Source organism: Notolepis coatsorum (genome assembly GCF_963971535.1).
Source record: "Notolepis coatsorum genome assembly, chromosome: 2".
Classification (NCBI taxonomy): Eukaryota; Metazoa; Chordata; class Actinopteri; order Aulopiformes; family Paralepididae; genus Notolepis; species Notolepis coatsorum.
In genome coordinates, this window is record NC_140166.1 from 170811802 (window position 1) to 170833334 (window position 21533).

General features: G+C 43.0%; 1 protein-coding gene across 2 annotated transcripts in view; it reads left to right on the forward strand.

Annotated features, from left to right (window-relative positions):
- Positions 1-21533, forward strand: part of farp2 (FERM, RhoGEF and pleckstrin domain protein 2) — a 119217-nt gene that overhangs the window by 56424 nt on the left and 41260 nt on the right. The window contains exons 14-21 of one of the 2 annotated variants that reach the window (XM_084308859.1): positions 3626-3816; positions 4425-4514; positions 6192-6325; positions 6683-6764; positions 7852-8089; positions 17371-17501; positions 19247-19315; positions 19467-19556. In XM_084308859.1, the coding sequence (XP_084164985.1) occupies positions 3626-3816; positions 4425-4514; positions 6192-6325; positions 6683-6764; positions 7852-8089; positions 17371-17501; positions 19247-19315; positions 19467-19556 (1025 nt within the window). The remainder of the gene's footprint in view (positions 1-3625; positions 3817-4424; positions 4515-6191; positions 6326-6682; positions 6765-7851; positions 8090-17370; positions 17502-19246; positions 19316-19466; positions 19557-21533) is intronic. The other variant, XM_084308860.1, reaches the window with a different exon arrangement.

Genomic DNA, 21533 nt, shown 5'->3' on the forward strand with positions numbered 1-21533 from the left:
ACACCACTTTTAACTAAATGAATGTATCCTGCAAAACATATATGAAGTCTACTCCTTTTTACGTCAGGTGATATTAGTAACGTTATATGATAATATGATAAGTCTATCTAAATGTTAGCAATTCATAATGCAATAGTCTAATTGGAGGCGTCGTAGTTCCAGTTCAACGTGGTCTGTACCCTTCCAGAACCCATATATAGAGCTCTTCTTTCAGTAGCATCGAGTCCTTTTCTAGATGGATTCGTGCCTCGTCTCTGACCCTGCATGTGGCGCTTCACTATAAACACGTCCTGGGTGTTTATAACAATGTTGTCTTTAGGACGTCTTTGCGCTTTCATAGCCTGTCTTTTTTATTATTTCAAACTATAGGAGTTACAGAACAGGCCTTTTTGCACATTACTTTATAACTTTTTTTTTTTTATTATTGCTGGAGTTTTCATATGGTCTTATGAGTATTTTTGAATAATTACCGTAGTAGTACCACGTATGAATGCATAACCCTGGTGGTTTTAGCCCCACATCCCAGACATCCTAGATATGTCTTTGATTTCTGTTTTTTGCGTTCATATTTGAGTGAACACTGAATCCGTGTGGGAAGCATTTTGTACACAACGTTCCGATATGGTTTTGGAACGCGACGTAGGCAGCGGTGTTTCTCTACTGCGGTGATGTAATTTCCCCCTCATAACAATCTTAACTCCTGCGTTAATTTCCTGTCATTTAACCCCACTTCTATCTGCTCCCGAAGGCAAGTTTCACTTGGCTTCTTCCGCAAAGCAAACTTTTACCTTTTTTCCTCTCGGTGCATGTATTACCTTTTTGTATTTGTCTCTACGTGGTCGAGTCAGCACTTTTCCTGGCCGAAGGTTATATACACATAATCTGCAGTGATTTTCCCCGTCATCTGCAGTGTCTTAAAAGTATTTTGATTAATCATATAGGTGTGTGTTGGCATTCACTAGGTTCTATTTTTACCTTGGAACGGTAACGTTGGGAATGGGACGAGATATTTATTTTCCTCCCCAATAATCGAAAACGGGCGGCGACGGATAACTCTTAAAATGATAGCGGCTATCTCATAATACTTTATAAAAAAAAACAGTTCTCATTGCCATTTTGAATGAAGGCCAATGATCAGTTTCTCCCATGACAAGCATCGACAAAGAGCAAAGAAAACAAACATGACATTGTTGTTTGAAGTGTGGTTTTGAACACTCTACACTCTACAGTCACAACTGAGGACATCTCCAAGGGGCATGAACGTTCTTTTGTGTCAAATACCATCACTACTTTTGGTAAATATATATGTATATATATATATAATATACCGATGTGTGTGTATATATAATATATATATATTTACAGTTGACTGATCTGATGTAGAATTTCTATTGGATGGCTTCTGTTTTGATCAGGCTATTGATTCTTTTCTATCATTTCTAATTGATCCCACCTCTCCACTAAACATTAAATGATGAGCTGGCAATCTTTTTTTATCAGCTAAGATAACGGCACTTAGGCATCAAGTCATCAACACTTAAAAACTCTTGATGAACATGTATGATTGATTACTAATCCTAAACAAAATGTACTTAATGTTTGTATGTTTTTCTTTTTCTTTCTCAAGAATAAAGTCATCACTTTTGGGTACCTTGAATGTCGAGACTTCAAAATTCTTTGGCGACACGAGAGTGAAATCAAAGAAGCAATGTTTTAAAATTATATAGAAAATATTTTTTTCTCGTTGGTAAAATCCTGTGGTGGTGGATATTATGTAACAGAGTTCATAGCTAAAAAAATCTCCCCCCGATCCTTCTCAGTGGCCTGCGGTGAAACCACGCAAGAGTCTATGTTCGTAGATTTAGAAGTTTGTTAGATCTCAACTTCTCCCTTTTCTCTAAGCAGTGTTGGAGACATTCAGATGAACAGAGAGCATCAGGTTTTGTGTTTATACTCCCGACACGTCACCAAACTAAACAGCTCAAAGTGGCCCAGCTCCATCTTAACATTGTGCTGATCCGCTTCTTTAATGCTTAATCAATTTGTCAGTGACTTGTACTAAAACTCTATTTAGCAGACCTTTACTAAATTTATCTCAGTGGGACTGATATGTAATTTTCTAAAATACTAAAAGCGAATGGCTTTGGTTGTTTTACAGTCAGAAAGACGTCTAGCTTGGGGCTAATGTTACACAGTGTACTTTCATTCGTATCCAAATCTGCAACCAAAAAATTCCGGCTACCCAGAATTCCTTTTGTAGTGTGTGTGTGTGTGTGTGTGCGTGGAATACTTTTCACCCGTTGACCCAAAAACGCATAGCATATCATTTCATTTCTACTTCTTATAATGTGATCATCCTCCCAAAGCCCAGAGCGCTACGATAAAGTGCTCCTCGTCCTGACAGCGGTAGAAATGTTAGCCTACGGGTTCTCTGGGTAAATCACTACAACGCAGTCATTTCCTTTTATTCCAGGGAAGAGGCCTGACTGTTATGATGGTGGGGGGATGGGCAGTCCTCCTCAAACGCTAGATTCCACAGCCTCATTCCGGTGTGTGTGTGTGTGTGCTCCCTGTTTGGACAGGCTCAGTGCCAAGCCATTCCACAGCAACCCCCCCCAGTGTGGAGACTCTTGCTGTCCGTTTTCTCTCTCCACTCGTGTCATCCCCCATGGGGCACTTCAGATAAACTCTAAACGACCGCTCGGCCTGCCAGACGGACCGCATTCCTGATAAGTCTCCTCTGCAATTATTTCCGGGTCGAGGAGTAACTTTTTTTTTTCCTTCTTCTTCTTCTGTTGTATTCCCCCCTTTTCTTTCTTTCCACCACCCCCCCCCCCCCCCCCTTTGGAAGAACAGCTGTAGTGGCCCATAGCTTTGGTACAAACCTCAAGTGTTTTTCAGCCACACTGTACCCCCTCCCTGTTTTTGTTTTTGGAGGTAAAGGCTCACAGACGACAAAAGCACCTAAAGTGCAGTTTCTCTATAATGCATTCGGGGATAAATCATCCGGCTGTCGCTCTGGAAACAATGGCTGGGAGGAGAATGTGGGAACCGCTACGTGCCTTGGGTCCGTCCTTCCGACACGTGTGAAAGCTTGATGAATGGGTTTGATGAACCATTAAAGTACACAGGACGTCGTCATAGATCACTGTTGTTGACCAACATAAGTTCCTGTTGGATGAGATGTGTGACGTCTATTAAACACAAGACTATAATACATGCGAGTTATGTATCCCGGAGCAAAGTCTCTATTTACTGTATACAGTGTGCAGTGGGAGCTTTGTGTGGCATCTGTTATTTTCCTCTTTGACGGGTTCATCTGTCCTGTGTCTTTTCTCTGACATGTCCTACACCTCGTGTACTGGGTCTTGTTGTTGACTTAGTGCTCCTCCCTTTTCAAAAGAGAGAGCCGGTTCCTCCTGTTTTCAGTAGGGTCCCACCTGTGGCGTGGGAATTGAACGGATGTGTAGACGACTGTTGTTTGGTTTGTCACTTTCCCTCCCAAAGTTATAAGTCTCCACCCGAGATCCACTTAAGGAGACGGTTCATTTAAATGATACGTTGAAGGCACACTGTTCTCGGGATGTCTCCTTAGGTGTAATTTTGCTTCGTTTCCTCCCAACAGGGTCACCCACGGACAGCCCCCAGCTCTCCCCGTTCACCTCCAAGGGTGAGGGTCCCCTCTGTCTCTCGCCCTCCTTCCAGATGTCCACCCTCAGCCTCCCGGGACAAGCCCCTTCGCCCCTGCAGAGCCCCATCCTGAGTGAGGTGGGCAGCACAGCCAGGCTAGAGGAGGATGATGAGGGCAGGAGGAAGGTACACCGTTTACATGCCACCCTTCCACCCTCTGCCTCAAGCTTTGTTTTAGTTTTTGTGCACCGTAACCCACGTTGTTTGCTGTTTTTGACGGCACACTTTCTTTTCTTTTTCTTCTCCACATCTGCGTTCAGTTATGATGACTTCAGTTTTGAGTGAGAACCTTTTGTTAGCCACTCCTGTCTATGCAAACCGACATTCGGTAGAGATTTCCGAGAGGTTCCGCAACCTACGGATCAACCTAACTTGTGTGCAGCCACACACAGAGCTGGTTTAACATACAAGTAGCACAGGCAGAAATCAACCTTAACCCCTTCACTGCCACACTACAGAAGATTAACCCTTTACTATCACACTACAGACGGTTAACCGTCGGTATTGTGATAGTAAAGGGTCAACCTTCTGAACCTTCTGTGTGTTGTCGCAGTGAAAGGGTTAACCGTTTGGTAGTGCGGCAGTGAAAGGGTTAAGACGTGACCTTTTTTTATGATTCAGGCTGATCGTTACAATGGTTTACTATAATATTATGATTGTGAAATGGATAATACAACATGTTTGCCCCTGGAAATCCCCAACTTTGACACTAACGACGCTCTCTTCTCCCACAGAGATACCCCACCGACAAGGCCTACTTCATTGCCAAAGAGATTCTGACCACAGAGCGAACCTACCTGAAGGACCTGGAGGTCATCACAGTGGTGAGCTATGACCAACAGACCAGCGGGGCAAACAGTGTTGGCGAATAATTGTTGGCATTTAATTTGTACCTGTTTTTGATGTGTTAGATGGGTGGAGTTTACCGCATCAGGACACATAATGTTGGTGGATGCTAGATCCCACGTCCCGGAAGAAAACATTTTCATTCAACCTTTATTTAAACTCGAGGGACACTGAGGTTTCCCCTCATTTACAGTGGTGTTGAGTATACAATTAAAAGAGATGGAACAACACAAAAATAAAACAAACATAAAAACAAGTAATCGGCACGATAAAATCAAGTTAAAAAAAGAAGGGGGGAAACAAGAAACAGAAAAAGCAGACTAAAAGCAATTACAGAATGACTTGGAATGACAATGGTTAAGTTTCAAGTTTCAAGTTTCTTTAATAGTTGTCATACAGAAGTACAGAATACTTTTGTACAAAATGCTTCTTACTGTTGCGCTCCAGAGACTGTGCATGACAAGATAAGTATGAAATAAAAACATAGTAAAAATTAGAAGTAAAAAAAGAGGTCACAGTGTTCAGTTTAGACATATGTACAATGTTCATAGACGTAGTTACCATTAATTAAAGCTATGAATTGTCCAAAGGTTGGAAAAGCATCAAACTTTAAAGTGCATTGAAGGGTGTTCCAAGTGTATGGAGTACTAAAAGAAGGCAGTTTTTCCAAAATTGGAACAAGCTCTGGGATCCTTAAGCATAAGTCATTTGTGCGAGTTTGATAGAATCCAGAATTCCAATTCCAATTTTAACATGTTTTTTTTATTTGTAAGGGAGTGGTTAAGGTTGGCGATAGGTTTGTAAACCACTTTTAAGGTGAAAATGATGCAGACTTGCCAAAATAAAACGCAGTTGACTCTGTGTGATCTAGCATCTAGTGATAATGTCAGGTCAGTTGTCAATCACAGAAGAGTATAATACTAGTTGACTTTCAGACTTTCAGCAAACAAGCGGGTTAAAAAACGAATTTGAACTTTTGGACCCAGGGTCCATCTTTGCAAAACCTCACAAAGTGGGAGCACTGATCTAGTGTCAACTTCAGTCTGTTAGTTTGAACAAGGTCATGAATACTTACTGTTCCTGGTCACTGACCCCAGATAAGCACTCCTACTCTGGAGAAGCTCTGAACGTGTGCCCAGATCTTACTACCATATACCAAGGCTAACCTCGACTAGTCGAATAGTCGACTAATCGATCGAAAGGAGCCGTAGTCGACTGCCAACCTCTTAGTCGAATGCAAAAAGAAAAAGGTAAATTCAAATCATTCTTTCCAAAAGCAAAGAGGCCTACCAGCGAGGCTAACTGCCTAAGAAAACGGGCATAGAGGCACTGAAAGAGGATTTCACACACTAGACATATTAAGATGTGTCCATCAGTGGACCAATTGCATGCTTTCGCAGAGGACAAGAAGCTTTCAGTCGACTTCTTCAGACATTAAGCACCCCCACAGCCCAAATGGAATGACCCCCCCCCCAATCCTTTTAAATATATTTTTTGCATTCAAGGGGGGTAGTCGACTACCAGTCGACTATCGGCAAATTTCGGCCATCAAAGTCGACTATACAAATCCTTAATCGGGGACAGGCCTACCATATACATACTGAAATTAATTTGTAGGTAGAATATGTGTGTAATATTCTGTTTGTTCCTCCCAGTGGTTCCGCAGTGCTGTGATCAAAGAGAACGCTATGCCAGAAGGCCTGATGACCCTGCTCTTCTCCAACATCGACCCCATCTACGAGTTCCACCGGGGCTTCCTCAAGGAGATAGACCAGAGGCTGGCTCTCTGGTAAGTACCAACTCCTTTTGACTATTTCTCTGTATGACAAGTAGGGCTGACCTTGGCTAAAGATATTCTCAGGCCACTACTACTAGTCACAATACTTTGTCAGTTGATTTAAATCTGTAAAATTGTGTTAACCACATACACCATCATCTAGAAGGCCCTAAATCTAGTGATTACCAGAGGTGACCATTTCTCAGTAAATAACTTTTCCATAAATAATCAGCATGGTGAAAAATACCATTTTTAAAAACGACTAGTCAACCAACAAAGTCTCGGTCACCTAAGACCAAGCCGACCGAAGAAGCCAATGATGTGACGGCTAAGACTTTCTGCTAAGATGCTCTTCTGCTGTTTCACCAGGGAGGGGCGCTCTAATGCTCACGTCAAGGGGGACTACCAAAGGATTGGTGACGTTATGCTGAAGAACATGTGTGCTCTGAAGGTGAGGCCACTGTTTACCCATGAGAATGATTAATACCAGAGCGATAAGAGCAGAGGGAGTCTTGGTTATCATAAAACCTTTAAAAGCGGCTGCCTCTTTACCGCTGGGAGACGTATCGTGAGAAATTTGGGTCATCGTGTGTCTTATCTTCAATTTATCATTCTAGATCAGGGGTTCTCAAACTTTTTTATACCCTGACCCCATTTTATTTAGGATTTTCTTTTTTGGCGACCCCACACTTAATGTATTGCGTAATGTCAACGTGGAATTAAGGAATATCAAAATAAAAGCACACGTTGTTGAACTTTATCATGCATATTTATTAGAACATCTGATTACATCACCAACCCCGGAGCGGCTGGATTCGCCTGTTCGAATCCAGCTCACAGCTCCGGGGTTGTCGCCAGCTTGGCTGGCCGTTCACACTAATACAATTGGCAGTATTAGAGGGTGGGAGAAGCTGGCGGGGTGGGTCCGGGTCGTTGTAAACAGCGACTCCTACAGTTCGGTCGGGGCGCCTGCTAAGCGCGGATAGGATCTAAGTGGAATAGTGTGATCCTTCCACACGCTACGCCCTCTCAGTGAGAATCCGCGCTGCCAGGTGAAAAGAAGCGGTTGATTGGCTGGGCGTGTGTCGGAGGAAGCACGTGGTAGCCTCCACTCTCCCAGACCGACTGTGGGGGGTAAGTGCGCAGCGACCAGGAAGGGGATTGGGAATTGGCATAACGACTAACATTGGGATGGGAGAAAATCGGAGGAAAAAGGAGGGGGGAAAAGATTAAAAAAAAAAAAAAAAAAAAATTGATTACAGCACTGTTATTTATACACTTATAAAACGAGGCATATTTTGCCAAAATATGTTGCCAGAACATAATTTTTTTTTTTTTTTTTTTTAATTATTACTTGCCAATGCACACTGTCGCCTACCCACGTCCCCACTTTGGGTCGCGGCCCGTAGTTTGAGAATCGCTGTTCTAGATTAACACCGGCTTTCTTTCTACACAGAGGGGATGGAAGTCGATCACAAATGTTACACACGTCCTGAACGGTTTGAATGTGCTTGTTTTCCTCCGTCGTCCTCCTCCAGGAGTTCACCAGCTTCCTGCAGAAGCACGACGAGGTGCTGACGGAGCTGGAGAAAAGCACCAAGAGGCTGAAGAAGCTGGAGACGGTCTACAAGGAGTTTGAGCTGCAGAAGGTCTGCTACCTGCCCCTCAACACATTCCTGCTCAAGCCCATCCAGCGCCTCATGCACTACAAGCTCATCCTGGAGCGGCTGTGCAAACACTACTCTCCAGACCACCGGGATCACGACGACTGCAAGGGTGAGCCTCCCCAGAGGTCCTGTCTCGACTGCCTACAGCCCTCGCTAGTTTGCTGCTCCTGCATTTTGTTTCGTCGGCGGGTGGCTGATGCTGCATTTGTTTTATGGTCAGGGGCGGGGAGTGAGAAGCAGGAAACGCATCATTCGAGCTACAAAGTCGGAAATACATGGATGCTCATGCTAAACCTTTTTCTTAAAATGTTTCCTTTTCCTGCATGAACTACAACTCAAAGACCATTTACAGTGACATAATAGCTAGTATACAGTGACATAATAGCTAGTATACAGTGACATACAGCTAGTATACAATGACATATAGCTAGTATACAGTGACATAATAGCTAGTATACAGTGACATATAGCTAGTATACAATGACATATATAGCTAGTATACAGTCAGTTGGACATTCACCACCACAATGGACTTGAAATTAAACAATCAAGATGTGCTTTAAATGCAGACTTTTAGCTTTCATCTGAGGGTATTTACATCCAAATCAGGTGTAGTGTAGGAAACAGTTTCTACATGTGCCCCCCCCCCCCCCCCCCATTTGTGTCCTCTTAAATGTACTTTTAAAACAGTTAATAACAACATTAACATTCATACGATGTGAGTGGCCATGTTGAATGACGCTGAGTCTTGAACTAGGGGTTGAGAAGTCATACAGAGTTTGCGACTAGAAACTCAAAGTTGAGTTTTATTAGATTTTTCCTAGTAGGAAGTCCAATCTCCGAGTTATAATCAAACGCAGCATAAGTCTCAAATGAGATGATGACATTTACAGTCTAAATAAAGCCATATTCATTTTTTTTATACATTTCTTTATTACAGGAAAAGTAATTTGTACATTTACAATTGACAACAACATCATTAATTTTCCATCTTTTCTTCCCCTTTCATTTCCCCTTCCCCTCCCTCATACCCACCCCATCCCCCCCCCACACCGGAGTTGTTGAAAACAAATCTGCAAAACATCCAAACACACAGCATAGATGCTACTGGGAAAGAAAAACAAAAAACAATAATAATATCAATCGGACCCATCTGTATTATGCACAAACATTTAGATAAAAAGAAGTAAAGAAGGAACTGAAAACACAGAAAGAAAACTCTCTAGCACGGCTGTGGCTGTGGAAGAAAGTCATCAATGAGATTAATTCACTCTTTCCCTCACCCCTGTCTATAGTATTGTGGTAATTCTTGGGTAGTTTGACCTTCTGCAGCTGTGTCTCCCGTTCCCCTCTCCCTCCCCCAGTTACCCACCCAGCCCCCGGGGGTCTCATTCACACCATACATACCAGGAAAGGAAAGGGGGGGGGGATTTAGAAAATAGGAATAAAATAATAATAAAAAATAAGGAAGTGCAGTTAGAGGTGTAAAGCTCTATCCTTTCTAAGTCTCTTCATTGATAGTCAGGGTATCGATGTGTTGCAGAAATGGTTGCCAGGTCACATGGAATGTTTCAAGGGAGCCCTTTAGGGAGAATCTGATTCGCTCAAGCTTAACGCAATGTAGTATCTCATGTATCCATCTGTTGTGAGTAGGTGGGGAGGGGTGTATCCATTTAAAGAGAATACGTCTCCTAGCGAGGAGGGTAGTGAACGCCACAACTCGTTTTGCAGCCCTAGATGCGATCGTAGGGGTATTCGGGATACCGAAAAAGGCAGTGAGTGGATCAGGGTCTAACGTCACGCCCAAGACCCTACTTAGTGTATCAAATATTGCAGTCCAAAACTCTGAGTTTGGGGCACGTCCAAAACATGTGCATATAATCGGCTGGAGATTGTTTACATCTATTACACGCATCCGTTCTATCCGGGTATATCTTTGCTAACCTCGCATTGGTGTAGTGAACCCTATGCAGGATCCTACACTGCAGAAAACTGTCTTGCACATATAGAGGAAGTGTGTACAAGGTCTAATATATGATCCCATTGTTCATCTGTAATGATAATTCCCAGATCTTCGTCCCATTTGGCTTTTAGGGAGTCTAAGCAAGTTGGGTTCATCCAAAATATTTTATCATATAAAATTGAGACGAGGCCTTTCCGCCCGGTACCGAGCGATAGGAGAGGGTCAGTCCTAGAGTCTGGAGGACGGCCAGGGAATTGTGGGAATTGGTTCTGAACAAAATGTCTGATCTGAAAAAAACGGAAAAGGTGGGAATTTGGGAGACCACATTTTTTTGATAGTTCTGCAAACACACCTCCGGAGTAGAGGTAATTAATGGTTCGCAAACCTTTGTTCGCCCAGCTTCTGAATACAGGATCAGAACAAGACGGTAAGAATAGGTGATTATGAGAGATTGGAGCTAGCCCCGACAGAGCATGTAGGCCAAATTGTTTCCTAAACTGATTTCAGATTTTCAAAGAATCAGTCACAATTTGGTTCCGAGCCACCTGTTTAATAGGGATCGAAATGGGTAGTTGGGATGTTGCCACAGACCAGAGTGAGTACTTTGAAGAGGAGACTTCCATCCGAGCCCATTGGGGTTGGTCTTCTTCCTCCCTCCTGGTCCTCCAGTAAAGGAGTTTGTTTATATTACATGCCCAATAGTAATAGCGAAGATTGGGCAAAGCCAAACCCCCTTCCGATTTGGGAAGTTGATCATCCTCTTAATACGTGCTCTTTTATTACCCCACAGGAATGAACCTATAAGTTGATCAATTGAAGTGAAAAAGGCTTTATTAATAAATATTAGTATATGCTGAAAAGCGTATAGAAATCGGGGTAAGACCACCATCTTTATCAGGTTAACCCTTCCCAGAAGCGAGGGGGGGAGAGAGGACCATCTCGTCAGATCTAGCTTAAAGCGATCCAGCAGAGGACGGACATTTTTTGCGAAGAGCTCTGTCGGTGATTTGGCCATAAAAATCCCTAGATATGTGAATCCTTCCGTGGCCCTTTTTAAAGGGGAAAAGCGATTGAGGAAGCCATTCGGCAGATGCATTAACGGGTAAATATTCACTTTTCTGGAGATTAAGTTTGTATCCAGAGAGCTGCCTATGTTGTTCTAGAATATCCAGGATAACGGGGATGGACGATGACGGATTGGAGACATAAAGTAGGAGATTGTCGGCATAAAGTTATTATTATTATTGTCGGCATACAATGAGAGTTTATGAACCAGGCCGAACCTCTCAATCCCCTCAAATCTGTCCTCACTGAGAAGCCATATGGCTAAAGGTTCTGCAGTGAGCGCGTAGAGCAAGGGAGAAAGCGGGCATCCTTGACGGGTGCCGCGATAAAGCGCAAACTGGCCCGACTTGTTCACATTAACCGAGGCCACCGGGGACGAGTATAGGAGTTTTATCCATGAAATAAAACCCGGGCCCAAACCGAATTTCTCAAGTGTATGGAACAGGTACCTCCATTCCACTCTGTCAAACGCTTTCTCAGCATCTAGGGAGAGTACCATTTCTGGTGCGCCAGTCGTGGTTGTGAAAAGGATATTTAACAGCCTTCTGGTGTTAAAGAAGGATTGCCTGTCCATGATGAAACCCGTCTGATCCGGGTCTATCAGGAACGGGACCACCTTCTGAAGACGGCATGAGAGGACCTTAGCCAATATTTTACAATCCACATTAAGGAGGGAGATTGGTCTGTAACTGCTACAAAGGAGAGGGTCTTTACCTTTTTTGAGCAACAGGGACAGTGACGCCTCTGATAGCGTGGGGGCGGCATTTGGCCCTTTTAGAAGGGAGTCATTATATACTCTCAGTAGAAAAGGAGCAACCAACACGGAGTAGGTTTTATAAAATTCTGTAGTATAGCCATCTGGCCCGGGTGATTTGCCACTTTTTTTTTAATTTTTTTTATCTTTTTCCCCCTCCTTTTTCCTCCGATTTTCTCCCATCCCAATGTTAGTCGTTATGCCAATTCCCAATCCCCTTCCTGGTCGCTGCGCACTTACCCCCCACAGTCGGTCTGGGAGAGTGGAGGCTACCACGTGCTTCCTCCGACACACGTCCAGCCAATCAACCGCTTCTTTTCACCTGGCAGCGCGGATTCTCACTGAGAGGGCGTAGCGTGTGGAAGGATCACACTATCCCACTTAGATCCTATCCACGCTTTGATTTGCCACTTTGTAAAGATTTGATTGCCTCAGTCACTTCAGAGATGGTTATAGTCGTGCCTAACTTTTCAGCTTCCGCTTTATTCGCCTGAGGGTATTTGAGAGACTTGAGGGGGTTTGGGCGATCCCAGTCCTGCTAGGAAGACTCCGACGTGTAAAGTTTGGAATAGTAGTCAGAGAAGATTTCAGAAATGTCCGTAGGGTCTGTTGTAGTGACACCTAATTGGGATTTTATCCTGGGAATCGGTCTAGAGGCACTCGCCACTCGTGCTTGGTACGCAAGTAATTTTCCGGCCTTATCCCCCTGCTCGAAAAAACACGGCTTGGTGTGTAGGAGTAGTCTCTCGATCTTACTAGTCGAGAGCAAATCATATTGTGATTGGAGCTGGAGTCGTTTCTTATATAGAGCAGGAGTTGGTTTAGATGAATACTGGATGTCCAATCGTTTAATCTCATCTGATATACCCGTTAATTTGGATTTTTCCTGCTTCCAAAAATGAGAGGTAAAGGAGATGGCCTGTCCGCGGAGATATGCCTTAAAGGCCTCCCAGAGCATGTCACTGCTAACTTCAGGTGTGTCGTTTATCTCAAAGAAGATTTTTATTTGTGCATGAATAAAATCCTTAAATTCAGGTTCAGATAATAAGTGGGAATTGAATCTCCAAAATTTAGAGGGTGTTCTACCCTGGGGGAAGTTAATTTCAACGGATGTCGGGGCATGATCGGAAATGACTATACTATGGTACTTAGTAGAGACTACATTATGTAGTAGTTTTTCATCTAGTAAAAAGAAGTCTATCCTCGAATACGTGTGGTGGACATGGGAGAAGAAGGAGAAAAGTTTATCGGTAGGAAATTTCTCTCCAGGGGTCTATAAGGCCAAGCTGTTCTATATGAAATTTTAGGATGCTCGCCGCTTTGGAGATGGTAGTATGTCTATCCGAAGACCTATCCAGTTCCATGTTTTGGACCTGGTTAAAGTCTCCTCCGATAATTATGTGATGATCATTAAGGTTAGGTATAGAGGAAAATAAATTAGATACAAATTTATCATTGTCCCAATTCGGTGCATATATTGAGGCCAAAACCACCGGAATGTTCTGCAGCTTGCCCGAGACTATAACATATCGTCCGTCAGGATCAGTTAAAATGGTGGAAGGCTCGAAGGGTACATCCCTATGTATAATAATTGCAGCTCCCCTGGCTTTTGCTGAGAATTTAGAATGAAAAACGTGTCCCATCCATGCTCTCTTAATGCGGGGGACATCTGAGGTGCAGATGTGTGTCTCTTGTAAAAAACAAAGGTCACCCTTGAGGTGTCGTAGATGGTTAAGTACCTTGTTAGCCTTGATAGAGTTGTTCATCCCTTTGACATTCCATGAGACGAAACGGATGTTCCTGCCCGTCACTGCCATGTTCTGTTAAGTATATACATACCTGAGTCGAAAAGATAAAACATTGGAAGAGAGGAGAAAGGTAGAGGGGGATAGAGAAAAGGGGAGGGGGGGGGGGTTGATGCACACACATACACCCACACAACCATACACAAACATACTCACCCGGGGGTACATCCCTTGGTCCCTAAGGGAATAGCAACAGCCTCTGTACCTCTCCGGATACATTCCTTCCGGTGGAGACTCCATCCTCACTCCCCTTTTCCCCCTCTCTCCCGTCAATTTCGAACAGCCTCCAATACTGTTACGGATAAACCTTTAAATTTGAGTTAAAAGAACATTCGAAAAGCCAAAGAAATAAGAAATAAAAACCAAAACAAAAAAAGGGATGCTTAAATTCAAAAATTAAAGATTGGGACAACAATGAAAGATATTTGCAACACAACTCGAGGCTCATCCATTAGAGCTTGGGCATAAAAGCGCTACCAATGACTCCCAATAAGGAGTGTGACCCATAGAAAGTTGAGAGTGAACAAGTAAACTGAGGCGTTCCATTGTGTGTAGGTCAGCCTACAATTCAGTGGACCTGGGCAAAGCCCGCCTCCAGCCTACAACAGCTCGGGGAGAGTGTCTTTAGCCCCTGCTACCAGGCCCACTAGGGATATAAAGATTGCAAAACCAAAACAGAGTTGAAACAGGGGTGCCACTCTTATTTTCTTTTCCCCCCCTTTCTTCTTCTGTCTAAAAAAAATTAAAAATTATATACATACATTTAAAGAGTAACATAGTAATAAACATGAGGTATATGCAGTTACAGGGGTTACACGATTCAGGGACCCCTCAATGTACCTAAAATATGTATAGAGAGGTAATGTGGTTAGTTACATCCGGCAGTATCAGAGACCTGTACCTTAAGACAGTAAAAAGAAGCGTGTGCAAGTTGAGTTGGCCCAGTCAATACCTTGAGTGCTTCCTGAAACATGCATACAAAACCCCCACTACTCAACATATACTATCCGGCTTGTTTGTATTGAGACCCTCAAATATTAAGAGGAGCATGTGCACCCTGAGTATGCTTACCCTGCATAGAGAGTCATATGTACATAAATCCATACAAAAGAAAAGACAAATTAACACTTTGATCGCCATGGTTAAATTCATAATTTACCATCCCTAGCCAGCTCTATTTGTCTATGGAGAAGTTCCCCTTCTTTGCAGGGCTATAACTTTTTAAATTCTATTGCTAAATTGACATTATTATGGCCCATTCAATGTCCTATATCCATTGTTCAGGGTGTAGCAACGTTATACTTTTTCATTCACATATTCATACTAAAATATGGTCTAAAGTATAAGTATGTTTTTATCGTTTTCTGCAGCTTTCTCCAGAACTTGATTTATAGCCCCAAATGCATTATATTGATGATCAAATACAGTTTGGTAGCGATCGGTGCCAGATGAAAAATTTCAACTGGAGGTACTTCTAGAAGTTACTACGTATCATCTGATATTGACCGGATGGGCGGGGGGTCGTTTATAATTCCGTGGGCAACGTTATATCATTCGTCTAGTGTGGGTCATATGGTCATCAGAGCAGTTTATATGGAACACGTTAGAAAATAACGCTGGATCTTACCGTATCTTCCTCACGCCGTTGGACGATCAGCTTGGAGTAGACAGTTTTCGATTATGGGATGTTGATATAGATGAACCATTTCCAGGTTGTATAATACTATATACGTCCAAATAACGTTGTTTATTGAGTTAGGGCGAGCGATTGATTATCCAGTGTGTTGAGATGGAGTCCGGCTAACGATCGCGAGTGCCCAGACGAAATATGGATGAGCACTTCCTGTTTGGCAAAGACAAAAAAATACGAAATAGGGAGCAGAAGAAAACGGCATGCAATCATTCACAAGGTCATGGCTATAGCAACCTGGTTGGCATAGGGTTCCTTTTGAAGGAGTCACTCCGATTGAAATAACAATATTCCCCTTCTGAGGCATAGGTGGCCAATCTATAGTGACTGGGCACTATAACATAACCAAGGTCCACAAGTTCAGCCGAACACTCAGTACATCGTAATCATGCCTATTGCTGTTGGTGTTGGTTTCAGCTGGCCCCGAAGTGTCTGTTAGGCCTAGGTAAATGGCCTAGTAAATGCAGGCCCAGTCTCTGCGCAATGAATACTCCTAAAGCATACAAATAGAACCTTCATTATCCCGTCAAACAGGTCCATTCCATGTATCTAGCAGCCTCTAAACAGAGGGAACGTCTACAGTTTGAATGCGAGAGAGACGCATGTAAAAATAAGGGCTATTAAAGAATATTAAGAAAAACAAAAAGGAGTTTAGAAATACGGGCAAATATAATCCGCGTCGGCCATTTGGGAAGCATAAAGTTCTGTTTCAGAAGCCAGTCCGCTTAATGTCAATAGCCTCTCCCCATGAGGTCTCAGTGTCAGGCCTAACGCGGTCGACCAGTTTAGCCCAACCAATGTCTATAAATTCAGTCTCGCATTCTACATTCATTGTTCATTGCTCCCGGCGTCAGGTTAGCTTACCGCTGGGTACTCGCTGGGTAGCCGTCCACGCTAGGCTAGCTTGGCCTTGAGGTACGCTTCGGCATCCCCAACAGACATGAAGCGTAGCCTGTCCCCACTCTCTTCCGTAATCATCAGTTTGGCCGGGTAGTGAAGACTAGGCCTCAGCCCCCGCTTGTAAAGTAGTGCCATCACATCGCGGTACGGTGCTCGCTGTTCCAACACAGCCGGGGTATAATCCTCGTAGAAAGCAATTTGTTGACCGTTGTACTGCATCTCCGCTCTTCTCTTTCTGGCCTCCCGGATCACCAGTTCTTTAGTTTGATAGTTATGGAACCTGATGATAACAGGCCTAGGCTTTTCACCCTGCTTCGGTTTAGCTGCCAGAGACCTGTGTGCACGGTCCAATTCTGGAGGGCTAGGGAGGGTCTCTGCCCCAAGAACTTAAAAGGGTGGCGAAGAAGGGTGTTTGTCTCGGGCCCTCAATCTGCTCTGGTAGTCCAACGATCCGAAGGTTGTTACGTCGTCCTCGAGCCTCGATATCCTCCGCCTTAGCCCTTAGCATAGCCTGGCTAGCCCTCAGATCCGCACATGTAGCCTTTAGCGATGCAATTCTTTCGCTTACAGAATCCGCATTCTCCTCCAGGGACTTGACCCCACGTCCGTTTTCATTTGGTCAAGTTTATTTTCCAGAGTGGTAATGGCTTTTCTGAACTCGGAGGTAATAGCTTCTTTGTGGCTCTCAAGCAGGGTGGCCAGCCAGGCCTTGCTAACAGCGTCGTCAGCCTCCTCCTCATTTTGAACATCGCCCCGTTTTGGTCTTGGAGTCTTGGATGACATCTTTGCGAAGTTAAATATTTAGTTAGCTATATCGATACTTGCATATAAACAAGAATTATGAGGGTTTGGAGTCTTAAAACGTAGAATTAAAAAAACCATGAGGGAGAGAGGGAAAAACGCGTCCTACTCTCTGCTCACCATACCGGAAGTCGCCATGTTCATTTTTAACTGGCTCCAACATCACATGAGATCAGTGATGAGCTGCCATGTGGTTTGTGAAATAAACACTGATGAGTAGCATTTTGGAACCTGGGCCCGTAATCGCAAAGTATCCCAGAGTAGGAATACTGATCTGAGATCAGTGACCACTTGTCTTCATCACCTTATTCAGTCTTAATGGACCGAAAAGCTGACTCTGAATCAGTGCTTGCACTTTTGAGAGGCTTTATTTGAACGTAGACCCTAATATCTGACTGACTTGTCCTTCCAGAAGCCCTGAAGGAAGTAGCTGAAATAGCGACGCAGCTCCAGAGCAGCCTCATCCGGCTGGAGAACTTCCAGAAGCTGACGGAGCTGCAGAGAGACCTGATTGGCATCGAGAACCTCACTATGCCAGGCAGGGTGAGTTCATTCAACATTCAAGAGTTCTATTTGTCATATGCACATCAGACAGTTACACCGTACAATGTGCTTTGCCCCCTTTACACAGAATAACAAAATATAGACTTAAAACTAGAATAAAAAAATATGAAGAAAAAAAAGTCTTGTGTGGTAGTGAAAGGTTAAAAAAAGATAGTATAAATATAATAATAATAATAACTTTATTTGTATAGCACTTTTCATACAGAGGTTGCAGTTCAAAGTGCTTCACAACAGTAAAAAATACAGGCATAAGCGAGCAGGGTAAGGCAAATCACAGTTCTTCAGTAATACTTATACAATAGAATAGATTAGATAGAGTAAAAAAGTGCAGTTTAAAATAGGCTAAAAAGAATAAAATTTAACGGACAGTAAAAAAGTGTGATAAGATTGTTCAATAAAAAAGATATAACAACAGAGCAGTGTATCGCTCTTAGTACTTTGAGTTTCTTTACAAAGTTCTAACATACAACAGAGCATCGCTCTAACATATAACAGAGCAGTCCGTCGCTCTAACATACAACAGAGCAGTCCGTCGCTCTAACATACAACAGAGCAGTCCATCGCTCTAACATACAACAGAGCAGTCCGTCGCTATAACATACAACAGAGCAGTCCGTCGGTCTCTAACTTACTCTTACGACAAATCTCTTAACTTTGAGTTTGTTTACAAAGTTCAGTTTTGAATTACAACAGAGCAGTGCATACAGAGGTTGCAGTTCAAAGTGCTTCACAACAGTAAAAAATACAGGCATAAGCGAGCATAAAAAACAAAGAGAGATAGAGAGGTAGCAAGGTAAGGCAAATCACAGTTCTTCAGTAATACAAATAATAAAATAGAATAGATTAGATAGAGTAAAAAAGTGCTAAAAATAATAAAATAGAACGGACAGTAAAAAAGTGTGACAACAGAGCAGTCCGTCGCTCTAACATACTCTAACATCATAGAACCAACATATGAATTTGATTGGAAGTGTATGAAAGTAGGTAGGGTAAGAATAGTGCAGATAAGGTACCATTTGTCAGGATATCCCTGATGTTTCATTGAAATGCCTGAGCAAAGAGATTTAAGCTGTCTTTTGAAGATGTCTAGCGAGTTGGCTTCCCTGATGTTTTGGGGTAGTTTGTTCCACAGTTTTGGGGCATAGTTGATAAAGGCTGCATTACCGATCCTCTTTTGACTGTTTCTGGGAGTCTCTAGTAGTCCAGTAGCTGATGATCGCAGTGTTCTTGCTGGCCTGTAATTTATTAGTGTTGGCGATGTAGCTAGGTCCCTGTCCATTTAGAGCTTTGTATGTAAGGAGAAGGACCTGAAATTCGATTCTAAATGTTACAGATAGCCAGTGTAAAGCAGCTAAGACTGGACTAATGTGCTCTCTCCTTTTGGTTCTAGTTAGCAGTCGGGCTGCAGAGTTTTGGATTAACTGAAGCCTCTCTGTGGTTTTCGTAGGGAGACCCGTGAAAAGTGCATTACAGTAGTCTAACCGGCTAGATATGAATGCATGAATTAGCTTCTCAGCATCGTTTTGATTAATAAATGGTCGTACTTTTGCTATATTTCTGAGATGGAAGAACAATGTTTTCGTCACTTTGTTAATATGAGAATTGAAGTTCAGTTATATATAAGGCACGAGTGACAGTAACAGTAATGCACATTCAGTTCAGTGTCCTGGGGATGGGGGGGGGGTGGCCCTTGTATCTAATAAGAACTCTTGTGTTTTTTTCAGGAGTTCATACGAGAGGGTTGTCTGTACAAGCTCACCAAGAAAGGGCTTCAGCAAAGGATGTTTTTTCTGGTGAGTTGCAAAAAGTCTTGATCACGTGCTGGAATAAATTCACTTAATGGTATTAATTTCGTGGCGTTATCCATTTTATATATCGATATATATATAAATGCACCATTTACCATTTTATGTCACTTTTTTAACCTAACACTTTGCTTTTCAGTTCTCAGACATGCTCCTCTACACGAGCAAAGGCGTCACGGCGACCAATCAGTTTAAAGTCCACGGCCAGCTGCCGCTCCACGGCATGATCGTGAGTATCGGCCCGTAGTCCTCCAACTCTTCTGTCTTTTTGAAGTCGATCTGGGCCCCGTCACAATCTCTCCCTGGCCCTGTTTACACCGTCAATCAATCACTCAAATCCTTTATTTAACCAGATAAGCATCATTGAGATTAAAATCTATTTAAAAGCCCTTTTTCCTAATTCAGTTCTCATATAGGGAACATCCAGTTTTAGAGCAGTCAAGTGCTCTAAAGTGTCAAGAGTGTCACATGTGAATCAGATACTTGCAGCGGATATTGTATGTCAAGTGTTTTTCCAGCATGAGGATGCATGTGCAGATGCACACCACGAGCACAGGACATGGAAAACAAAAAGAATGCACTAGAGGCACGTAAAACTACATTTCTAACAAGCTAAGTGCTTGGCTAATCAAAGGAGGGTCTGACTCATTGCAACTTACCTAAAGTGAAACTTAAGATGAACTCTAAACAAAAGATATAGGAGGTAGGAAATGTATTCAGCTAGTATTAAAAAAAGGATGCAACCATTTTATTTAGCCAGATAAAACATTAAGAACAGGTTTCTTATTTACAATGTCGACCTGGTCCAAGAGGCCCGCACAGGAATATAAATATATACATTAATAATTAAATTAAAACAGTTAAGAATCAAACAAATAAACACATGCACAGCCTATGTACGAAAGAAATACACAGGGGCGGAGTATGGGGGGGGTGAAAGTGTATGTGTGTGCAAACATGAGTGTGTCTAGGTGCAGACCCGGCGCCATGGGCGGGCTTTAGGGGGCCTGGCCCGCCCACTGAGTCAGCTGTGCCCGCCCTGGCGAAATGACTAACCTCGTTCCCAGTTTTATCTCCTCCGTGAGATAAAGCCTGGTAAAGAACTCCGTATGGGGCTGCGGCACTGCAGATATACCCTACTCAAAGAACTACGAAATGACCCGCCCTACTCTGCCTGTGATTGGCTTACACTGATTCCTAGTTTCCTACTACCCAGTCGGAGCTCTGCTACTACCTAGCCAATGTAACGTACTAGTCAATCACCGGCAGAGTAGTGTGTACTGTACTCATACCGGCGTCACCATCTTTGAAAAGTTAGCGTAGCTAAATATAATGAATAATTATGGACATCAGACGTTTTATTTTACAAAGTTTAGTTACAAAGTTGCCGCAACTAGTACTGTTCTGAAGGATCAGATTAAACCGAATATATATATTTATTTATATATATATATTTAATTGTATTTGTATATCCCCTGATATCCCCTGATATCCCCTGTATATTCCTTGTACAATATGCATTGAATATCCCTTCTAGTCTACTGAACATCCCATAATAGTCTCCATTCTACCATTGGACGAGACCTTGGTGCCAGGTCGCCATACCCCTCAGACCAGGTTCAATCGTACCGCTCAACATGTATGGACAAGTCCTAGTTCCGCGTAGGAATATGTCTACCGCACCACTAATGGTACTATTTGTTCATAGTGCGTATATATACTGCGCTATTAAAGTAGAGCTTTCCTTTTAGTCCAGTTCCTTACCCTCCAACAGAGTGACAGACGCAAAAGCCTCCCCGCGAACCACGTGTGGGCAGTAAGGCCAATTCGGCCCAGTATCGGCATTGAGACATCGTGTATATTAATATTTGAATAGTCATATTTGGCACTATATCGTCGAGTTGGACGTATTCTATTAAGCTAATAATAGTCTATTCATATATAGTGCCTCGTGCGGTAAGAGTTCTATAGTAATCAGCACCCCCATCGTTTCGGGCATCAGCTGGACGCTTATCCAGGGTGGTTGACCCCACGTGAAGCTGCACCCGAGGAGCTCCAGGCCAAAGAGCGAGTGGACCTGTATATTGGATTATTCTACCGACGACGGCTAGCCTTCCCCGGCTTGGATTATGCTTTGAGTACTTTGATTATTCTATGGATAAAGGCCAACACTGCGGTGTGTTGGAAATACCCCCCCCGGAGAGGA